The following is an 18,248-nucleotide window of genomic DNA, read 5'->3' on the forward strand; positions in this document are numbered from 1 at the left end:
CCTATCATCAGCCTCCTCAAACAAAACAATTATCAGCCAAGAATTTTGTTTCCACTGAAACTAAGCTTCATAAATGAAGGAAAGATACAGTCTTTTTCAGACAAACAAATGCTGAGAGAATTTGCCACTACCAACCCAGCACTACAAGAACTGCCAAAAGGAGTTCTAAATCTTGAAACAAATCCTGGAAACACATCAAAACAGAAACTCTTTAAATTATAAATTTCACAGGACCTATAAAACAAAAATACAATTTAAAAAAAAAGGTATACAGGCAACAAATAGCATGATGAATGGTACCTCACATCTCAATACTAACATTGAATGTAAATGGCCTAAATGCTCCACTTCAAAGATATAGAATTGCAGAATGGATAAGAATTCACCAACTAACTATCTGCTGACTTCAGGAGACTGACCTAACACATAAGGACTCACTTAAACTTAAGGTAAGGGGATAGAAAATGACATTTCATGCAAATGGATGCCAAAAGCAACCAGGGGTAGCTATTCTTATACCAGATGAAACAAACTTTAAAGTAGCAACAGTTAAAAAAGACAAAGAAGGTCACTATATAATGATAAAAGGCCTTGTCCAACGGGAAAATATCACAGTCCTAAATATATATGCACCTAACACTGGAGCTCCCTAATTTATAAAACAATTACTAATATACCTAAGAAATGAGAGAGACAGCAATACAACAACAGTAGTGCACTTCAATACTCCACTGACAGCACTAGACAGGTCATCAAGACAGAATGTCAACAAAGAAACAATGGATTTAAACTATACTCTGGAACAAATGGACTTAACAGATACTTACAGAACGTTCTACCCAACAACCACAACATATACATTCTACTCAACAGTGCATGGTACTTTCTCCAAGATAAAGCATATCAAAGGCAACAAAACAAGCCTCAATAAGTTCAAGAAAATTGAAATTATACCAAGCAGTCTTTCAGACCACAGTGGAATAAAACTGGAAATCAACTCCAAAATGAACCTTCAAAACCATGCAAATACATGGAAATTAAATAACCTGCTCCTGAAAGATCATTGGGTCAAAAATGAAATCAAGATGGAAATTTAAAAATTCTTCGAACTGAATGACAGTAGTGACACAACCTATCAAAACCTCTGGGACACTGCAAAGGTGGTGATAAGAGGAAAGTTCATAGCCCTAAATGCCTATATCAGAAAGTCTGAAAGAGCACAATCTAAGGTCACACCTCAAGGAACTAGAGAAACAAGAACAAACCAAACCCAAACTCAGCAGAAAGGAAATAACCAAGATCAGAGCAGAACTCAATGAAATTGAATATAAAAAATTCAAAAGATAAATGAAACAAAAACTCGTTCTTTGAAAAGATAAATTGGTTGGGTGTGGTGGCGCACGCCTGTAATCCCAGCACTTTGGGAGGCCAAGGCGGGCGGAACAGAAGGTCAGGAGATTGAGACCATCCACTAACACGATGAAACCCCATCTCTACTAAAAATACAAAAAAGTCAGTCGGGTGTGGTGGCGGGCGCCTGTGGTCCCAGCTACTTGGGAGGCTGAGGCAGGAGAATGGCATGAACCCAGGAGGCGGAACTTGCAGTGAACCGAGATCGTGCCACTGAACTCCAGCTTGGGGGACAGAGCAAGGCTTGTTTAAAAAAAAAAAAAAAAAAGACAAAGAAAGGAAAAGATAAATTGATAGACCATTAGCAAGATTAATCAAGAAAAGAAGGGAGAAAATCCAAATAAGCTCAATTAGAAATGAAACAGGAGATTTACAACTGGCACCAAAAATCAAACAGAAATCCAAACAGAAATCCAAAAGATCATTCAAGGCTACTATGGACACCTTTATGCACATAAACTAGAAAACCTAGAGGAGATGAATAAATTCCTGAAAAGATACAACATTCCTAGCTTAAATCAGGAAGAAGTAGATACTCTTAACAGACCAATAACAAGCAGTGAGATCGAAATGGTAATTTAAAAATTACCAACAAAAAATGTCCAGGACTAGACGGATTCACAGCAAAATTCTACCAGACATTCAAAGAATTGGTATCAATCCTATTGACACTATTCCACGAGATAGAGAAAAAGGGAACCCTCCCTGAAACATTCTATGAAGCCAGTATCACCCTAATACCAAAACCAGGAAAGGACATAACCAAAAGAGAAAACTACAGACCAATATCCCTGCTGAACATAGATGCTAAAATCTTTAACAAAATACTAGCTAACTGAATCCAACAATATATAGAAAAGATAATCCACCATGATCAAATGGGTTTCATACCAGGGATGCAGGGATGAGTTTAACATACACAAGTCAATAAATGTGATACACCACATGAACAGAATAAAACAGGCTGGGCACGGTGGCTCACACCTGTAATCCCAGCACTTTGGGAAGTCAAGGCAGGTGTATCACTTGAGATCAGAAGTTCGAGACCAGCCTGGCCAACATGGTGAAACCCCATCTCTACTGAAAATATAAAATTTAGCTGGATGTGGTGGTGGGCACCTGCAATCCCAGCTACTCAGAAGGCTGAGGCAGGAGCCTTCTGCTTCAACCTGTGAGGTGGAGGTTGCAGTGAACTGAAATGGTACCACTGCACTCCAGCCTGGGCAACAAGTGAGACCCTGCCTCAAAAAAACAAAACAACAAACAAAAATCACATGATCATCTCAATAGATGCAGAAAAAGCATTTGACAAAATCCAGCATCACTTTATGATTAAAACTCTCAGCAAAATTGGCATACAAGGAGCAAACCTCAAGGTAGTAACAGCCATCTATGACAAACCTATAGCCAACATAATACTGAATGTAGAAAAGCTGAAAGCATTTCCTTTGAGAGCTGGAACAAGACAAGCATGCCCACTCTCACCACCCCTCTGCCACATAGTACTGGAAGCCCTAGCCAGAGCAATCAGATAAGAGAAAGAAATAAAGAACTTCCAAATTGGTAAAGAGGAAGTCAAACTGTCTGTTTGCTGATGATATGATTATTTACCTAGAAAACCCTAAAGACTCCTCCAGAAAGCTCCTAGAATTGATAAAAGAATTCAACAAAGTTTCCAGATACAAAATTAATGTACACAAATCAGTAGCTCTTCCATACACCAAAAGCAAGCAAGCTGAGAATCAAATCAAGAACTCAACCCTTTTTACAATAGCCGCGAAAAATAAAATAAAATACTTAGGAATATACCTAACCAAGGAGGTGAAGGACCTCTACAGGAAAAACTACAAAACACTGCTGAAAGAAATCATAGATGACACAAACAAATGGAAACACATCCCATGCTCATGGATAGGTAGAATCAATACTGTGACAATGACCATTCTGCCGAAAGCAATCCACAAATTCAATGAAATTCCCATCAAAATACCACCATCATTCTTCACAGAATTAGAAAAAACAATTCTAAAATTCATATGGAACCAAAAAAGAGCCCACATAGCCAAAGCATGACTAAGCAAAAAGAACAAATCTGGAGGCATCAATTACCTGATTTCAAACTACACTATAAGGCCATAGTTACCAAAACAGCATGGTACCGGTATAAAAATAGCCACATAGACCAGTGGAACAAAATAAAGAACCCAGAAATAAACCATCATACTTATATCCAACTGATCTTTGACAAAGCAAACAAGAACATAGAGTGGGGAAAGGACACCCTATTCAACTGGAATAATTCAGCTGTAATAATTGGCAAGCCACATATAGAAGAATAAAACTGGATCCTCATCTCTCACCTTATACAAAAATCAGCTCAAGATGGATCAAGGACTTAAATCTAAACCTGAAACTATAAAAATTCTAGAAGATAACATTGAAAAAACCCTTCTAGACATTGGCTTAGGCAAGGATTTCATAATGAAGCACCCAAAAGCAAATGCAATAAAAACAAAGATAAATAGCTGGGACCTAAACTAAAAAGCTTTTGCACAGCAAAAGGAACAGTTAGCAGAATAAACAGACAACCCACAGAATGGGAGAAAATCTTCACAATCTATACATCTGACAAAGGACTAATACCCAGAATCTTCAATGAACTCAAACAAATTATCAAGAAAGAAACAAAAAATCCCATTAAAAAGTGGGCTAAGGACATGAATACACAATTCTCAAGAGAAGATATACAAATGGCCAACAAACATGAAAAAATGCTCAACACCACTAATGATCAGGGAAATGCAAATCAAAACCACAATGTGATACCACCTTATCCTGCAAGAATGGCCGTAGTCAAAAAATCAAAAAATAATAGATGTTGGCGTGGATGCAGTGAACAGTGAACACTTCTACCTTGCTGGTGGGAATGTAAACTAGTACAACCAGTATGGAAAACAGTGTGGAGATTCCTTAAAGAACTAAAAGTATAACTATCATTGGATCCAGCATTCCCACTACTGGATATCTATCCAGAGGAAAAGAAGTCTTATATGAAAAAGGTAGTTGCACATACATGTTTATAGCAGCACAATTTGCAATTGCAAAAACATAGAATCAACCCAAATGCCCATCAATCAATGAGTGGATAAAGAAACTATGATACATATATTATAGTGTGTGTGTGTGTATATATACACATATATGATGGAATACTACTCAGCCATAAAAAGGAATAAATTAATAGCATTTGCAGTGACCTGAATGAGATTGGAGACTATTATTCTAAGTGCAGTAACTCAGAAATAGAAAACCAAACATCGTATGTTCTCACTCATATGTGGAAGCTAGGCTATGAGGATGCAAAGGCATAAAAAAGACACAATGGACTTTGGGTCTCAGGCAAAAGCATGGGAAGAGGGTGAGGGATAAAAGACCACAAATTGGGTTCACTATATACTGCTTGGGTGATGGGCGCACCAAAATCTCACAAATCACCACTAAAGAACTTATGTAACCTATCACCACCTGTTCCTAAATAAACTATGGAAATAAAAAAAAAATAATTTTAAAAAAAGAACATACTAGATTTATAATTAACCGGATACCTGTGTGGCATGGTTGTCATGTATATAGTTCAGAAATGTACATACATAAAAAACGATGACAATTTTATTGGCATTGTTTCTAGTGTATACCCTATTATACAGTACCTTGTCCCCTTTGATTGACAGGCCTTGTAATCCCTGTGGGCCAGTTGGTCCTTCAGAACCTTTTTCACCCTGAAAGTACAAGGGAAGGATATCAATGCACCAACCAAAATCCGAATTTTAAGAGTTTACATTACAAATACTACGAATTGTGCTTCAAAATTATTTTTTAAATCAAGCATCCATAGTCATTGTTTACTACAAACGGGTAATTCTAATTGACTCTGAGATTTGCAACTTGCAAAAAATACATTAGTCATAACACTTAAACAAGAAGGAAGCTATCCAAGCAAAACACATATGTAGCATCCCTGAAGTTAGAAAAGAGCTCAGTTCCCAATTTAAACAAAAATATTCTGGAAATGGAGCACCTAATCAATCACGTAGTGTAACTAGCTGGATCAAGCCTCCTTTTCCTTAATATTGCTGAAACTGGGTCCATCACAAAAGGAAAATTTATCTCTCATACTAATATGTGAACGAATACTTGCTAGGATTAGATCACTAAGTTTTTTTGTCTGTGTTTATAAACATTCATTGAAAATTTATGTTTAAAAGAATTCATGGAAAATCTTCTTGGATATGCTTCTATAGTTACATGACCTAAGTGAACAACTCTGTCCTTAATATGATTTATATTGTCATAATACTTCATGCATTTTTATGAAAAATAAACCATATAATCAATCAGAAGTAGCATTCATTTAATAAATTTATTAGAACCAAGAGTAAAATCAAAGAACATTTACAAATTAGCCCCAAATGGCACATACAGAGAACACCCATTGGTCTGACTGGTTGAGGAATGAAATATTCTGACTAATGGGCTCTTCTGATCATTACCACAGAATATAACTGCAGATACTTGACCCTGTAACAGCACAGAACATGATGTGTTCTTTCTTTGATGAGATAGAGGTCAGCGCCCATGAGCTATTACATACAAGAGTATCACTAAAGTATGATGATACTTTATATGATATAAAAGTATGTTGAACCTGTCGTTATGAAATACCCTGGAATACTCTTCTTAATGTTTCACATATTCATTTCTCATTTATTTCTTTCTCTTTAAAAAACACAGATTTTAAAGAGAAATAATTCTGTTTGAATTTTTCAGATTATTTGGGCTACACATAAATAGAAATAGAAATTTACTGAGTGCCAAAAAAATTTCAAACTGTGTATTATAAAATTTTCCGTGATGTCATGCCAAGTCGCTGACCTGTCTTCTGATAGTGATACTGTGATTAGTCAGAGGTGTTAGTAATATCCCTTTATCCAACATATTATTTCCATTATCATGGCAAATTAAAATGTGTTTGTTAACAAGGGCATCTTTGTCACTCACAACTGAGGATGAATTATTTGTTTTTATCTAATTGTTTTCCCTCTAGTAGAGATTTAGGATTCTCATAGGTAATTGAATATTGATCATGGTGGAAGAAGCTGAGAATGAAATGCACTTTTAGAGCATGAGGCCATACTGAGAAGATCATATCTTAGTAACCTGATGGAATGACTGATGTGGAGGGTCTCAGCCACTTAGAAAGCTGCATGTACTTCTCTGGGCAGTATGTGTGTATATGCATGTGTGTGTTCTGAGGGAAGACTTTGGAAATAAAGGAAGAAGGACTCCAAAATGTATCTTTACATACTCTGAAACATTGTCGATGCTGCTCAAAGTATTTTGGAAAACCCTTTTTAACGTGGCCTTCAGCAAATGTGCCAAAGATTATATACAAACTGCCTATAGCAGAGGACAGCAAACTACAGCCCATAAGCCAAATTCAGCCCACTGCCTGTTTTTTTTATTATAAATATAGTTTTATTGGAACAGTCACATTCATTCATTTATATACTGTTTATGGCTGCTTTCGAGCTACAACAGCAGAGTTAAGCAGTTACAGCAGATACCATATGGCTCACAAAGCCTAAAATATTTGCTATCTGCCCCTTTACAGAAAAAGTTTGCCAACCCTTGGTACAGAACAACTTGAGCTCAAGAATTATATACGGGAAATGATAGGAAATTCTCAATGGCCAGGTAAAAAGGAGGTCTTTCGTAACATTTTGTTCCTGTGGTAAAATTTTCTTTCTTATTATATTGATGGCAGTACTATTACAGATTGGTTTCTTATCTGTGTTTCACAAACAAAGCTGTGAGCAAAGCATTGCCATAGCTACACATAATGATTTAACTTCTGGGCATAAGGATGTTATTTATCACTGTGGCTTTAATGACTGCAAACTACTTTAAGAGATTTTTCTAATTTCATGTGTAGTAATTACATGAAGTAGAAGTCTTTCAATTACTTATTTGTAGTTCCAAATTTTACTGTACTTTCACATTACAGGGAAAATTACATATTCCTTCATTTAATAGATTAAAGATGGTCAGAAAAATACTTAACTTCTAAAAATTGGCTAGGACACATTTTTAAAATTTGTGATTCGTGAGCATGCAAGACAAAGCACCTTTTCCTGGTACTGAAGGTATTGTTACCTTTGGTCCTGGAAATCCTTCTCCGGGTAAGCCCCTCTCTCCTGGTACTCCCTCAGGACCACGGGGACCCTGGTTAGGATAGGAGAAAATGAGGAGCAGGAGGAGAAAGAAAATGGAAGGAGGAGTGATGAAAGGGAGGAAAGAGGAAGAAAGAGAATGGTTATATTTCAGTTCACATGCAAAAGAAGAAAAAATGGATAGTTGGATCTGTACTAAACATGTACAGGCTTTTTCTACTTTATTAGTTCCTAAATACTACAGTATAATAACTATTTACACAGCATTTATGTTGTATTAGGTATTATAAGCAATCTAGAGATGATTCAAAGTATACCAGACGTGCATAGTTTATTTGCAAATACTATGCCGTTTTATACAAGGGACTTGAACATCTGTGGACTTTGATATCTACAGAGGTCCTGAAACCAATCTCCCATGAATACCAAGAAATGGCTAATGACTGTAGCTCTATTTAAATTTTTACTGAGAATCCTTCTAGTAATCTCCATACTGATCAGTAGAATTGTTGAGCTATGAAGAATAATATTCCCATTGTATTAAATACTCGTTCCATTTGATTGGCATAAAACGTTCTATTCCAGTGTTCTCAAAGTAGAAGAAAATGGAAATTAAATGGTGCTTTGAAATAAGAATTAAGAAATAAATTATCTGAGGAAATGCTAAAAATCTAGAACAGTGTGGCCCAGAGAAGGATGCAGTGATTTAATAATTTAATTATCGGGGGAGCACTGTGAAGAAATCATCACACAGCTGTTTGAAAGCATTAAGTGCTGTTTACATGTGTTTTAATTTCTGTACTGATAAATTTGGATTAAAACTTGAATTATTTCAGGAACTGGTTGAACCCACAGGCAGTTTTATATGCAAATTGAAATCTTGATAAGATCATTAAGGGGAAACATGATTTTCAATTGCAATGATTCAAATTAAGAAGTTCATGTAACTATTGCTCAGAAAGCCACTAGGAAAGATGACTTCTCACATGAGTTAAGAAAAACACAGTCTCAGGCTTTGGAATGGACTTGCAGAAAATGTACTAATGGAAAAATAAAAGAGTAATAGTGAGGTTTTCATTTAAATCAGGAATTTTTAAAGACGATAATTTTTCTCTCCTTTTCTTCTTGGCCAGAAGGTAAAAAAGTAGTAAAGGAACTTATAACAAGAATCTTAGAAGAAAAAACTGAAGCTTTTTCTCTGATGAATCTAAACGATAAATAGGCTTCACTCACCAGAGAAATCAACCCATGATGGAACAAAGTCTGCCAACTTTCCCACAAGTTCCTAAACCAGCACACTACAGCCACTGAATGATCTTTGGGCTGGAGATACAGTAATCCAGGGTGATTTAAGACATGCTTTCTGCTAAAGCCCAGTAGCAGAACAAGGATGCAGCATTATACTCATCAGCGACTGATCACAGTTACAGATTCGTAAGAAAAAGATCTGTTTTCCAGTGTTTAATTTTTTTGTCCTTCTCTAATGTTTTACATTTTGCAAGACAATCTTCTTTAGTATTTATATGTACTGATTTAGTAAAGACTTTAATTAAAAGGAAAAGCTAACATCTTACTCAAATTGCAGCACTTAACAGAAACCTAGCTTTTAACACTTCCGAGATCTTAATGAAAGCACTAATATCCATGACAGTTTACTCTACTGGCAGAGCAATTACCTAGTAGAAAAATAAATAGGAGCATGAAAATTATTAACAGATTACAAACTAAGCCAAATTATTAATAGACTGCAAACTAAACCAAAAGTGCCAAGGCAACATCACATACTTTAACAAAGAAAACACATACTTGAACAAAGAAAACATTGACAAATTATTTTTTCCCTAATAATGTGACAAATGAAAAAAAAACACAACTTACATTAAATGTAAGGAAGTATTTTTCCAGTTCACTCAACTTTTTTCATTCATCCAACAAAGATATACCAAACTCCTAGTAGGTAAAAGGCACTTTGCTAGGTTCTAGGGATAGCAGACAAAACTGCTCCCTGTCTCATGGAACTGACAGTATTGCATAATAGTTAAAAGCAGATTTTGGTGTCATTTGGACTGAGGTTCAAGTCCCAGCTCTGCTACATATTAGCAGTTTCACCTTAAACAAGTAAGTCAATCTTTGCAAAGCACAGCATCCTCCTCAAAATGTTGATAATAATAGTATCTACCTCAACCACAAGTGTTCATGTAAGGATTAAGTTAGAGAGATTTAAATCTTTTACAGATTAAGCACTCAATAAATATCTGCTATTATTATCCAAATTATTTTACTTTTAATTGCTAAGAATGTCCTTTCATGGAAGTTTTTACAAATAAAGGCAGTCCCAGAGTGAGTTATTTAAATTAAACAATGTGTAAAAAGCATGCTGCACACAATAAACACTGAATCTTCCTTCATTCTCTGCACTTCTAGAGTACGTTAGCTAAGGTGGAGGTGAAAATATTGGAAGCTTTAAGGAGTCAAGTATTCAAAGCTGCTGAGAACAGAGAGTTAATGCTCATGGACAATCATTTAGGGGAAAAAAGCAGCGATCCAAAGTGTAATTTCTATAAACCATCAGAGCAATATTCCACACCATCAGTATATTCTCAAGTCTTCCAGTTAAACACTCAGAATGAAAGATGATCATTAACCAGAGAAGAGAAGTAGAAGGTACTTGGGTTAAATGAGCTATAGTTTAATTTATTAAGATAGTACGAAAAGATTATTTTTAAAAGACAGAAATCATTCTATTAAAAAAACTCAGTGTCCTTTCTAAGGCCATGAGAACCAATTACAACTATGACATACTTACTTGGCTTCTAACGAACACCTCTAATAAAAAATAAATAATGAAGGAATCTAATTATCCGTTAACACAGCCTGATCAGTGAAATGCTTTATTTCAGACATTAACAATGGGATAAAATATGATTGTTCATTATGCTAATCTTATTACTTTCCATAGTAATCTCAATAGTGTTAATAATAAATAAAAATGCTTTCAATATGCGTTGCGAGCATTAGAAATAAATATGCCAATAATAATAGTAACCGTCCATTATCTTCAAACATTGCCATCTACTTTATTTTTTAATCTCAAAGTAATTACAGTTCTCTTTCAGGGGTTATTTTTTTATTTACAGTGCTCTGAATAACCTTGCATAAAAAACAAACAGATCACCCTGACAGTCTTAACCAATTTAATTTTTATGGATCAGTTACGTCTACCAGACCAGCACAACACTAGTGGTAATCACATAAAGATGACAGATGACAGTTCAAAAGTAGGTCTCGGAGCTAGAATATTAATTCAATCTATCAACAGATTTATATTAGTGTGGTAGTGAAAAGAGAGTAGTAAATATGAAACACTTGAAATAATTCAGGCAAAGAAACAGAAGTAAAGGACTTTCAGTAGAACCTTTGTCAGTCCTAAGATAAGTGTTTGTGTTACTTCTAAATAATTCAAAAATTCACATTGTTGGCCGAGTATGGTGGCTCGCGCCTGTAATCCCAGCACTTCAGGAGGCTGAGGTGGGCGGATTACCTGAGGTCAGGAGTTCGAGATCAGCCTGGCCAACGTGGTGAAACCCCATCTCCATTAAAAATACAAAAATTAGCCAGGTGTGGTGGCTGGAGCCTGTAGTCCCAGCTACTTGGGAGGCTGAGGCAGGAGAATCGCTTGAAGCCAGGAGGTGGAGGTTGCAGTGAGCCGAGATTGCCCAGTTGCACTCCAGCCTGGGGGACAAGAGTAAGACTCTGTCTCACCAAAAAAAAAAAAAAAATTCACATTGTTGATTTTTTTATAATGACATTTTGATGCAACGTTTTGATACATTATTTAGGATCTTTCCCATCTGTGTTATGATTTTAGTTCCCAATTAAGTATAACTCTGTGTAATTATGACTTGGAAAGCAAGCAAGCAAGCATTTCATGTTCTGGTAATATTGTTAAAGACTCTCAGCTACAAACAGAAAGACAGGTAATATACATTTTTTAAGATGAATTTTAAAGGCATGGAAGACTCCAAAGAAGAAAAGAGAAATTACAGGGTTCAAAAAGAGAGAATCAAAACTCGAAAACTCTAGCATATAAGTTAAGCATCTTAGGTAAGCATCTAAGCTGGTGCAACAGATGTCCTGAATAGAAAAGTGTGTTTGTGTGGTAGGAAGACTAGGAAATTTAGAGGAAGAAACAGTAGCAAAGACTTTGACTCATGCAATGGAAAATGAAGACAGAATTATAACTGAGAAATTGAGATTCCCACAAACTTATAGAGACAGTTTCCAACTTAACATGGGATGGTTCGACTTAAGATTTTTGGATTTTACAATGGTTTGGTCAGCATGTAACCCCATGGTAAATCAAGGATCTCCTTATGACTTACAATGGGCTCATGGTTTCTACTGAATACATTGTGTTTGCATCCTCATAAAGTAAAACATATACATATAAATCAAACCATTGTAAGTTGGGAACCATCTTCAGTGTTACCAACACTAAATGCATTTCCAACTTACAGTATTTTTTATTTATGATAGGTATAGTAGGATGTAACTCCATTGTACGTCAAAGAGCATCTGTATATATTCAATGAAAGAACAAAGTAGAAAAAAGCCATCCCATCAACAAAACGATATGAATGACAAGAATCTTGTCTGCTTGACTTCGGCTCATAATAACTAAATATTTCTATGCTGGTCCTGTGCTGTGTGTGAGTTTATGATTTCAATTGACATTATCTAAGTAGTTCATGAACACCTTAGTCAAGATATTAGCATCAAGGAGATCCCTGGAGTACATAAGAGATATGAACACAAACTCCTCTCAAATCCTAAGAAAACTTAGGATCCACAATTAAAGCCCAGCTGAAAATAATTCAGATGGCAAAGTACAAAACATAAAAGAAAATAACTCACAATGAATTAAAGTAAACTAATACAATGTAAACCTCCTCAAGAATGTCAAATAATAGAATAAAATAATAGAGACAAAAAAGAAGTACTTTAAATACTTTTTTTTTTTTTTTTGAGATGGAGTCTCTCTCTGTTGCCCAGGAGTGCAGTGGCACCATCTCGACTCAATGCAAGCTCTGCCTCCCGGGTTCGTGCCATTCTCCTGCCTCAGCCTCCCGAGTAGCTGGGACTACAGGCACCCACCACTGTACCTGGCTATTTTTTTGTATTTTTAGTAGAGATGGGGTTTCACTGTGTTAGCTAGGATGGTCTCAATCTCCTGACCTCATGATCCACCCGCTTTGGCCTCCCAAAGTGCTGGGATTACAGGTGTGAGCCACCACACCCAGCCAGTACTTTAAATACTTAATGGTCTTAAGGAAATAATGGAAAATACAAGAACAGTATAGTAAAAAGATAATAAATATAGTTAATAAAAGGCAGATTTTTAAAAATAACTTTAAGAATTTTAAAAATACTTATTAACTTACAGTGAATGAGTTAAGAACATTTTATAACCTGATGAAGATAAATTTGTGGATTATAAGTTAGATTTGAGAAAATTATCCAATTGCAACCAAATGTCTAGAAGGATTTCTTGATAAATAGAATGGGGAAAGAAAATATTTGAAGAAATAATAACTAAGAACTTTTATAAAGTATGGAGTCCTCAGATTCATGAAACAGTAAATCTGAAAAAATATATGTGAAAATACATTCACACTTATGTGCATCATAATTCCTCTACAGGAAATCTAAAGAATAAAAAAAATATTGCAAAAGCAGCCTAAGGTAAAAATGAATTACTACAAGAAATTATAAACAGACTAAAAACATGGAAACAGAAACCATAGTTGCCAGCAGACAATGGAATTAGTACACAATCCAGACTGCACCAGCTAAATTATTCTCACAAAGCAAACTAAACAATGGCATTTCAACCAAAGGCTGAAAGAGTTTAGTGCTAACATACTTTTACTGAAAACATCTTCTGAAAAAAAGTATTTATTGAAAAAATAAAGAAATCGGCCAAGAAGAAAAGAGAAATTTAGGAAGCTATGTCAACTAAGAAATGGGTAAATATATGGGTAAAACTATACAAATACTAACTTTAAACAGTTCAAAAATAATAATAAATAATTTTGGTAGGATGAAAATAAGGTAGAACTCAGTCAACAGGAATAATACTCTGAAAGTGGAAGAAATGATTGAAGTAAAAGTCTCATATGGTCAGTATATTTTTCAGGAGCGGGTGGCAATATTCATGACATTTCAAACTTGTTAGTCAAGGAAATATGTTAGGAATCAACCTAAATGCCCATCAAGAGTAGACTGGATAAAGAAAATGTGGTACATACACACCATGAAATATTGCACAACCATAAGAAAGAATGAGATCATGTCCTTTGCAGCAACATGGGTGGAGCTAGAAGCCATTATCCTAGGCAAACTAACTCGGAAACAGAAATCCAAACACTGCAAGTTCTAACCTATAAGTGGAAGCTAAATATTGAGAACACAAGGACACAAAGAAGGGAACAACAGACACTGGGGCCTACTTGAAGGTGGAAGGTGAGAAAAGGGTGAGGATGGATAAATTGCCTATCAGATACTATGCTTATTATTTGAATGATGAAATAATCTCTACACCAAACCCCTGCGACATGCAATTTACCTATATAACAAACCTGCACATGTACCCCTGAACCTAAAATGAAAGTTAATAAAAAGAACACATATTAAAGTTTAGTAACCACAAAATAGAAACAAAATATGTAAAAATATATACAAGTATATGTACACATATATAGATATATACACACCAAGTTGTGTATGTGCATGTATATATGCTTGAGATATGTATATATATTTGATATTTTGCCCAATTTCTAATTAGATTTTATTATTGAGTTTTGAGAATTTTTTTTAAAAAGTATTCCCAATACAAATCCTTTGTGAATTTGTAGTTTGTGAATATTTTCTCCCAATCAGCAGCTTGTCTCTTTAGACCCTTAACAGAGTCTTTCACAGAGCAAACATTTACCACTTTGATGAAGTCCAATTAATTACTTTTTAGGGGGCATCATGTTTTTGGTGACATGTCTAAGAAATCTTCATCAAGCCCACGATCCTAAAGATTTTCTCATATGTTTTACTCTAAGAGTTTTAAGTTTTTACATTTTATATTTAAATCTATGATCCATTTTGAGTTACTTTTTGTATAAGGTGCGAGACTTAAATTGAGGTTCATTTTTTGTGTTAGCACAGATATCCAGTTGCGCCAGCACCATTTGTTGAAAAGACTATGTTTCCACTATTGGATTGTTTTTGCAATCTGTTGACTACACTTGTGTACGTCTGAATCTAGAGTCTCTATTCTGTTCCACTGATTGTATTTCTATAATTTGCCAATACCATACAGTCATCATTACTGTGACTATATAATAAATCTTAAGACCAGATAAGTTAGTATAATTTCTCCAAGTGTATTCTTTTTGAAGTTTTTTAAAAGCTATTCTAGCTCTTTTGTCTTTCCATATTAATTTTGAAATATCCCTGTCCAAGTCTAAACAAAATCTTGCTGGGATATCAAAACCTTTTGCACTAAACTTTTACATCAATTTGGGAAGAATTTACATCTTTATGTTGTTGAGTCTTCTGATCTATAAACATGTCTCTATATTTATTAAGTATTCTTTGATTTCTTTCATCAGTGTTTTGTAGTTTTATACAAGTCCTATACATGTCTTATTAGATTTCTACCCAAGTATTTTTCTTTTTTAGCAATTAAAAATGGTGTTGTGCTCTTAATTTTAGTTTCTATGTGTTCATTGCTAGGATACAGAAATTAAATTTATTTTGTATGTTGATACTGTATCCTGTGACCTTGCTGAATTCACTTGTTAATTCTAGGAGGTTTTCATGTAGATTTCTTGGGATTTTCTATGGAGGCCATCATATCATCTGCAAATAAGGACAGTTTTATTTATTGTTTTTATACCAATGCCTTATATTTCTTTTTCTTGTCTTACTGTGCTGGCTAGAACTTCCAATACTGTGTTGAATAAGACTGGTGAGAACAGACATCTTTGTCTTGTTCCTGATCTTAGAGGGATGCATTCATTCTTTCACTATTATGCGTAATATTAGCTCTAGATTTTTCATAGAAATTGAGGAGGTTCTTCCTCTATTTCTAATTTTCTGAGTTTGTATGAGAGATTTATCAGCATTTATTAGGGTTTTGAGTTTTGTCAAATGCTTTTCTGTGTCATTTGATGTGATCACATGTGATCTTTCTTCTTTAGCCTATTAATATGGTATATTCCATTGATTAATTTTCAATTATTAAGCCAGACTTGCATCCATAGGATAAACCTCACTTGGTCATGCTGTACAATTCTTTTTATACATTGAATTCTATTTAGCCAGCATGTTGTTAAGAATTTTTATGTCTATCATATTCACAAGGGATATTGGTCTGTAGTTTTCCTCTTATGTATGTTTAGTATTTTATTTTGGTATCAAGGGAAAACTGGCCTCATAAAATAAGTTGATAAGGGTTTCTTCCTCTTCTACTGTCTGAAAAAGATAGGGAGACTTTACTGTATCCATAATGTTTTATGTTTTTTAAAGAAAATCTAAAGCAAGAGTAGTAAATGTACTAAGTTTAATTATCTACCTGGTGGAGGTTTACCAACTCATTGTCTAGATTTTCCAGTATGATTAAAATATTTCATTATTTAAAAACAAAAACATTTTAAGAACAACAATGAATAAGTGAAACTCATTCTTAAGTTTAGTTCTGAGTTTGGAAGGTATACATAATAGCAAAGCACAAAGTTCTTTGGAAAAAACAATCATCAATCTACATTTAAAAATTTTTTAGGCCGGACACAGTGGCTCATGACTGTAATCCCATCACTTTGGGAGGCCGAGGCAGGTGGATCACCTGAGGTCAGGAGTTCAAGACCAGCCTGGCCGACATGGTGAAACCCTGTCTCTACAAAAACTACAAAAATTAGCCAGGCATGGTGGCGGGCACCTGTAATCCCAGCTACTTGGGAGGCTGAGGCAGGAGAATCACATGAACCTGGGAGGCAGAGGCTGCAGTGAGCTGAGATCATGCCTCTGCCCTCCAACCTAGGCGACAGAGCAAGACTCTCTAAAATAATAATAATAATTGTGATTTATTTCTTTGACATTTTCAGAATGTTTCCAGCTCTGAAAATCATAGACCTAAGGAGAACCCAATCTTTTAATTTTAAAGAAGTTAAAATTTGAGACTTTGCTAAATTAATATATCCACAAGTTCTTTGATATTCTTCCTAAGGGGGTGAAATCTTTTTCTATTCCACTCGAATCTGAGCTGGTCCTATGCTTATTTTAGATGTCACAGAAATGATGCTGTATAATTTCTGAGGCTGAGCCTCACATGATGAGTGGTTTCTGCCTATTAGAACACTCCTGCTTGGATTTAAGCTGCCATGTTGTGAGGAAGCCCAAGCAACCACCTGTAGCTGCCCATGTAGAGGAGAACTGAGGTCTCTGGGCAACAACCCCAGCTAAGCTCCCAGACAACAACCTGTACCAAACTGCCAGCCATGTGAGGCCATTTTTAACATTCCAGCCATTTTAGCACTCCATCTGACTTCAAGTTATACAGAACTCTCATGTCAACCTGCAAAATCATAAGAAATAACAAATTATTGTTTTAAGACACTAAGTCCTGAGGAAGTTTGTTAAGCAGAAACACAAAACCAAAACAGAGAACAAAATAAGTTAGTGGTTTATCTTTAATGGTACTATCTAGTTAGTGGAAACTGAGACTAGATGACTGATCTCTAGATGATTAATCCAGTGTATTTTTCTTCCATATGATGCTCTCTTTTTTGAATTAGTATATTCAGACATTAGTGAAAAGCCTAAACCTAAACAATATGTTGCCATTTCACTCACAGACTGCAGTAAGGAAGTGTATGTTTCTGTGAATATACATATGTGAGGAACTATGCAGTGAAAAGACAACTTCAAAGACCAGCTATCCACAATCAGTTGTTTTTATTTGTACCTAAGTGAGTCAGCTACTATTTTTCCCTAGGAGAATAATGATTACTTGAAAAGTTAACAAGCTTCTTATACCAGAATAATCATATTTTATTTACTTCCTCTCCAAATGTCTTTTAATAGAAATTTTTTCTTCTCTAACAACAGTAAACTTCAAAGCTACATAAAAGAGATGTTGTGAATAACACAGGTATTATCTGTCTACCATTATCAATCCTAACTCTAGAGCATACTCATGGATTAGATAATGAGCCAAGTCTTTATTCTCAGTGATTTTTCTTATGGTTACAAAGAAATACATTATAAAGTATAAACATTAGGCTTGAGTCCAGATCTTCTTCCTAGAAAGAAGTTGATTAATCTTGTAAGAAGATTGTTCAAGTTGATTAATCTTGTAAGAAGTTACAGTAAGAGAGAGTTGGTTGTAAACATCATATATATTTACACATATACATATATACATAGTTCTATTTCAAGTGTTGTGAAAAATAGCACTTGGATCTGGTCCTTTCATATTTATTTTCATTTGTTGCTCATAAAGATACAAGGTGGTCGGGAGGCTGAGGCGGGTGAATCACCTCAGCTCAGGAGTTC

The 18,248-nt window shown here is 35.0% G+C and overlaps 1 protein-coding gene across 2 annotated transcripts in view; it reads right to left on the reverse strand.

Annotated features, from left to right (window-relative positions):
* The window catches only part of COL28A1 (collagen type XXVIII alpha 1 chain), a 183,866-nt gene that overhangs the window by 114,470 nt on the left and 51,148 nt on the right, over positions 1–18,248 (reverse strand). For both annotated transcript variants that reach the window (XM_031665297.1, XM_003896280.4), the window contains exons 14-15: positions 7,624–7,692; positions 5,121–5,189 (exon numbers count right to left, since the gene is read on the reverse strand). In XM_031665297.1, the coding sequence (XP_031521157.1) occupies positions 5,121–5,189; positions 7,624–7,692 (138 nt within the window). The remainder of the gene's footprint in view (positions 1–5,120; positions 5,190–7,623; positions 7,693–18,248) is intronic.

The sequence above is a fragment of the Papio anubis genome, chromosome 4 (genome assembly GCF_008728515.1).
Source record: "Papio anubis isolate 15944 chromosome 4, Panubis1.0, whole genome shotgun sequence".
Classification (NCBI taxonomy): Eukaryota; Metazoa; Chordata; class Mammalia; order Primates; family Cercopithecidae; genus Papio; species Papio anubis.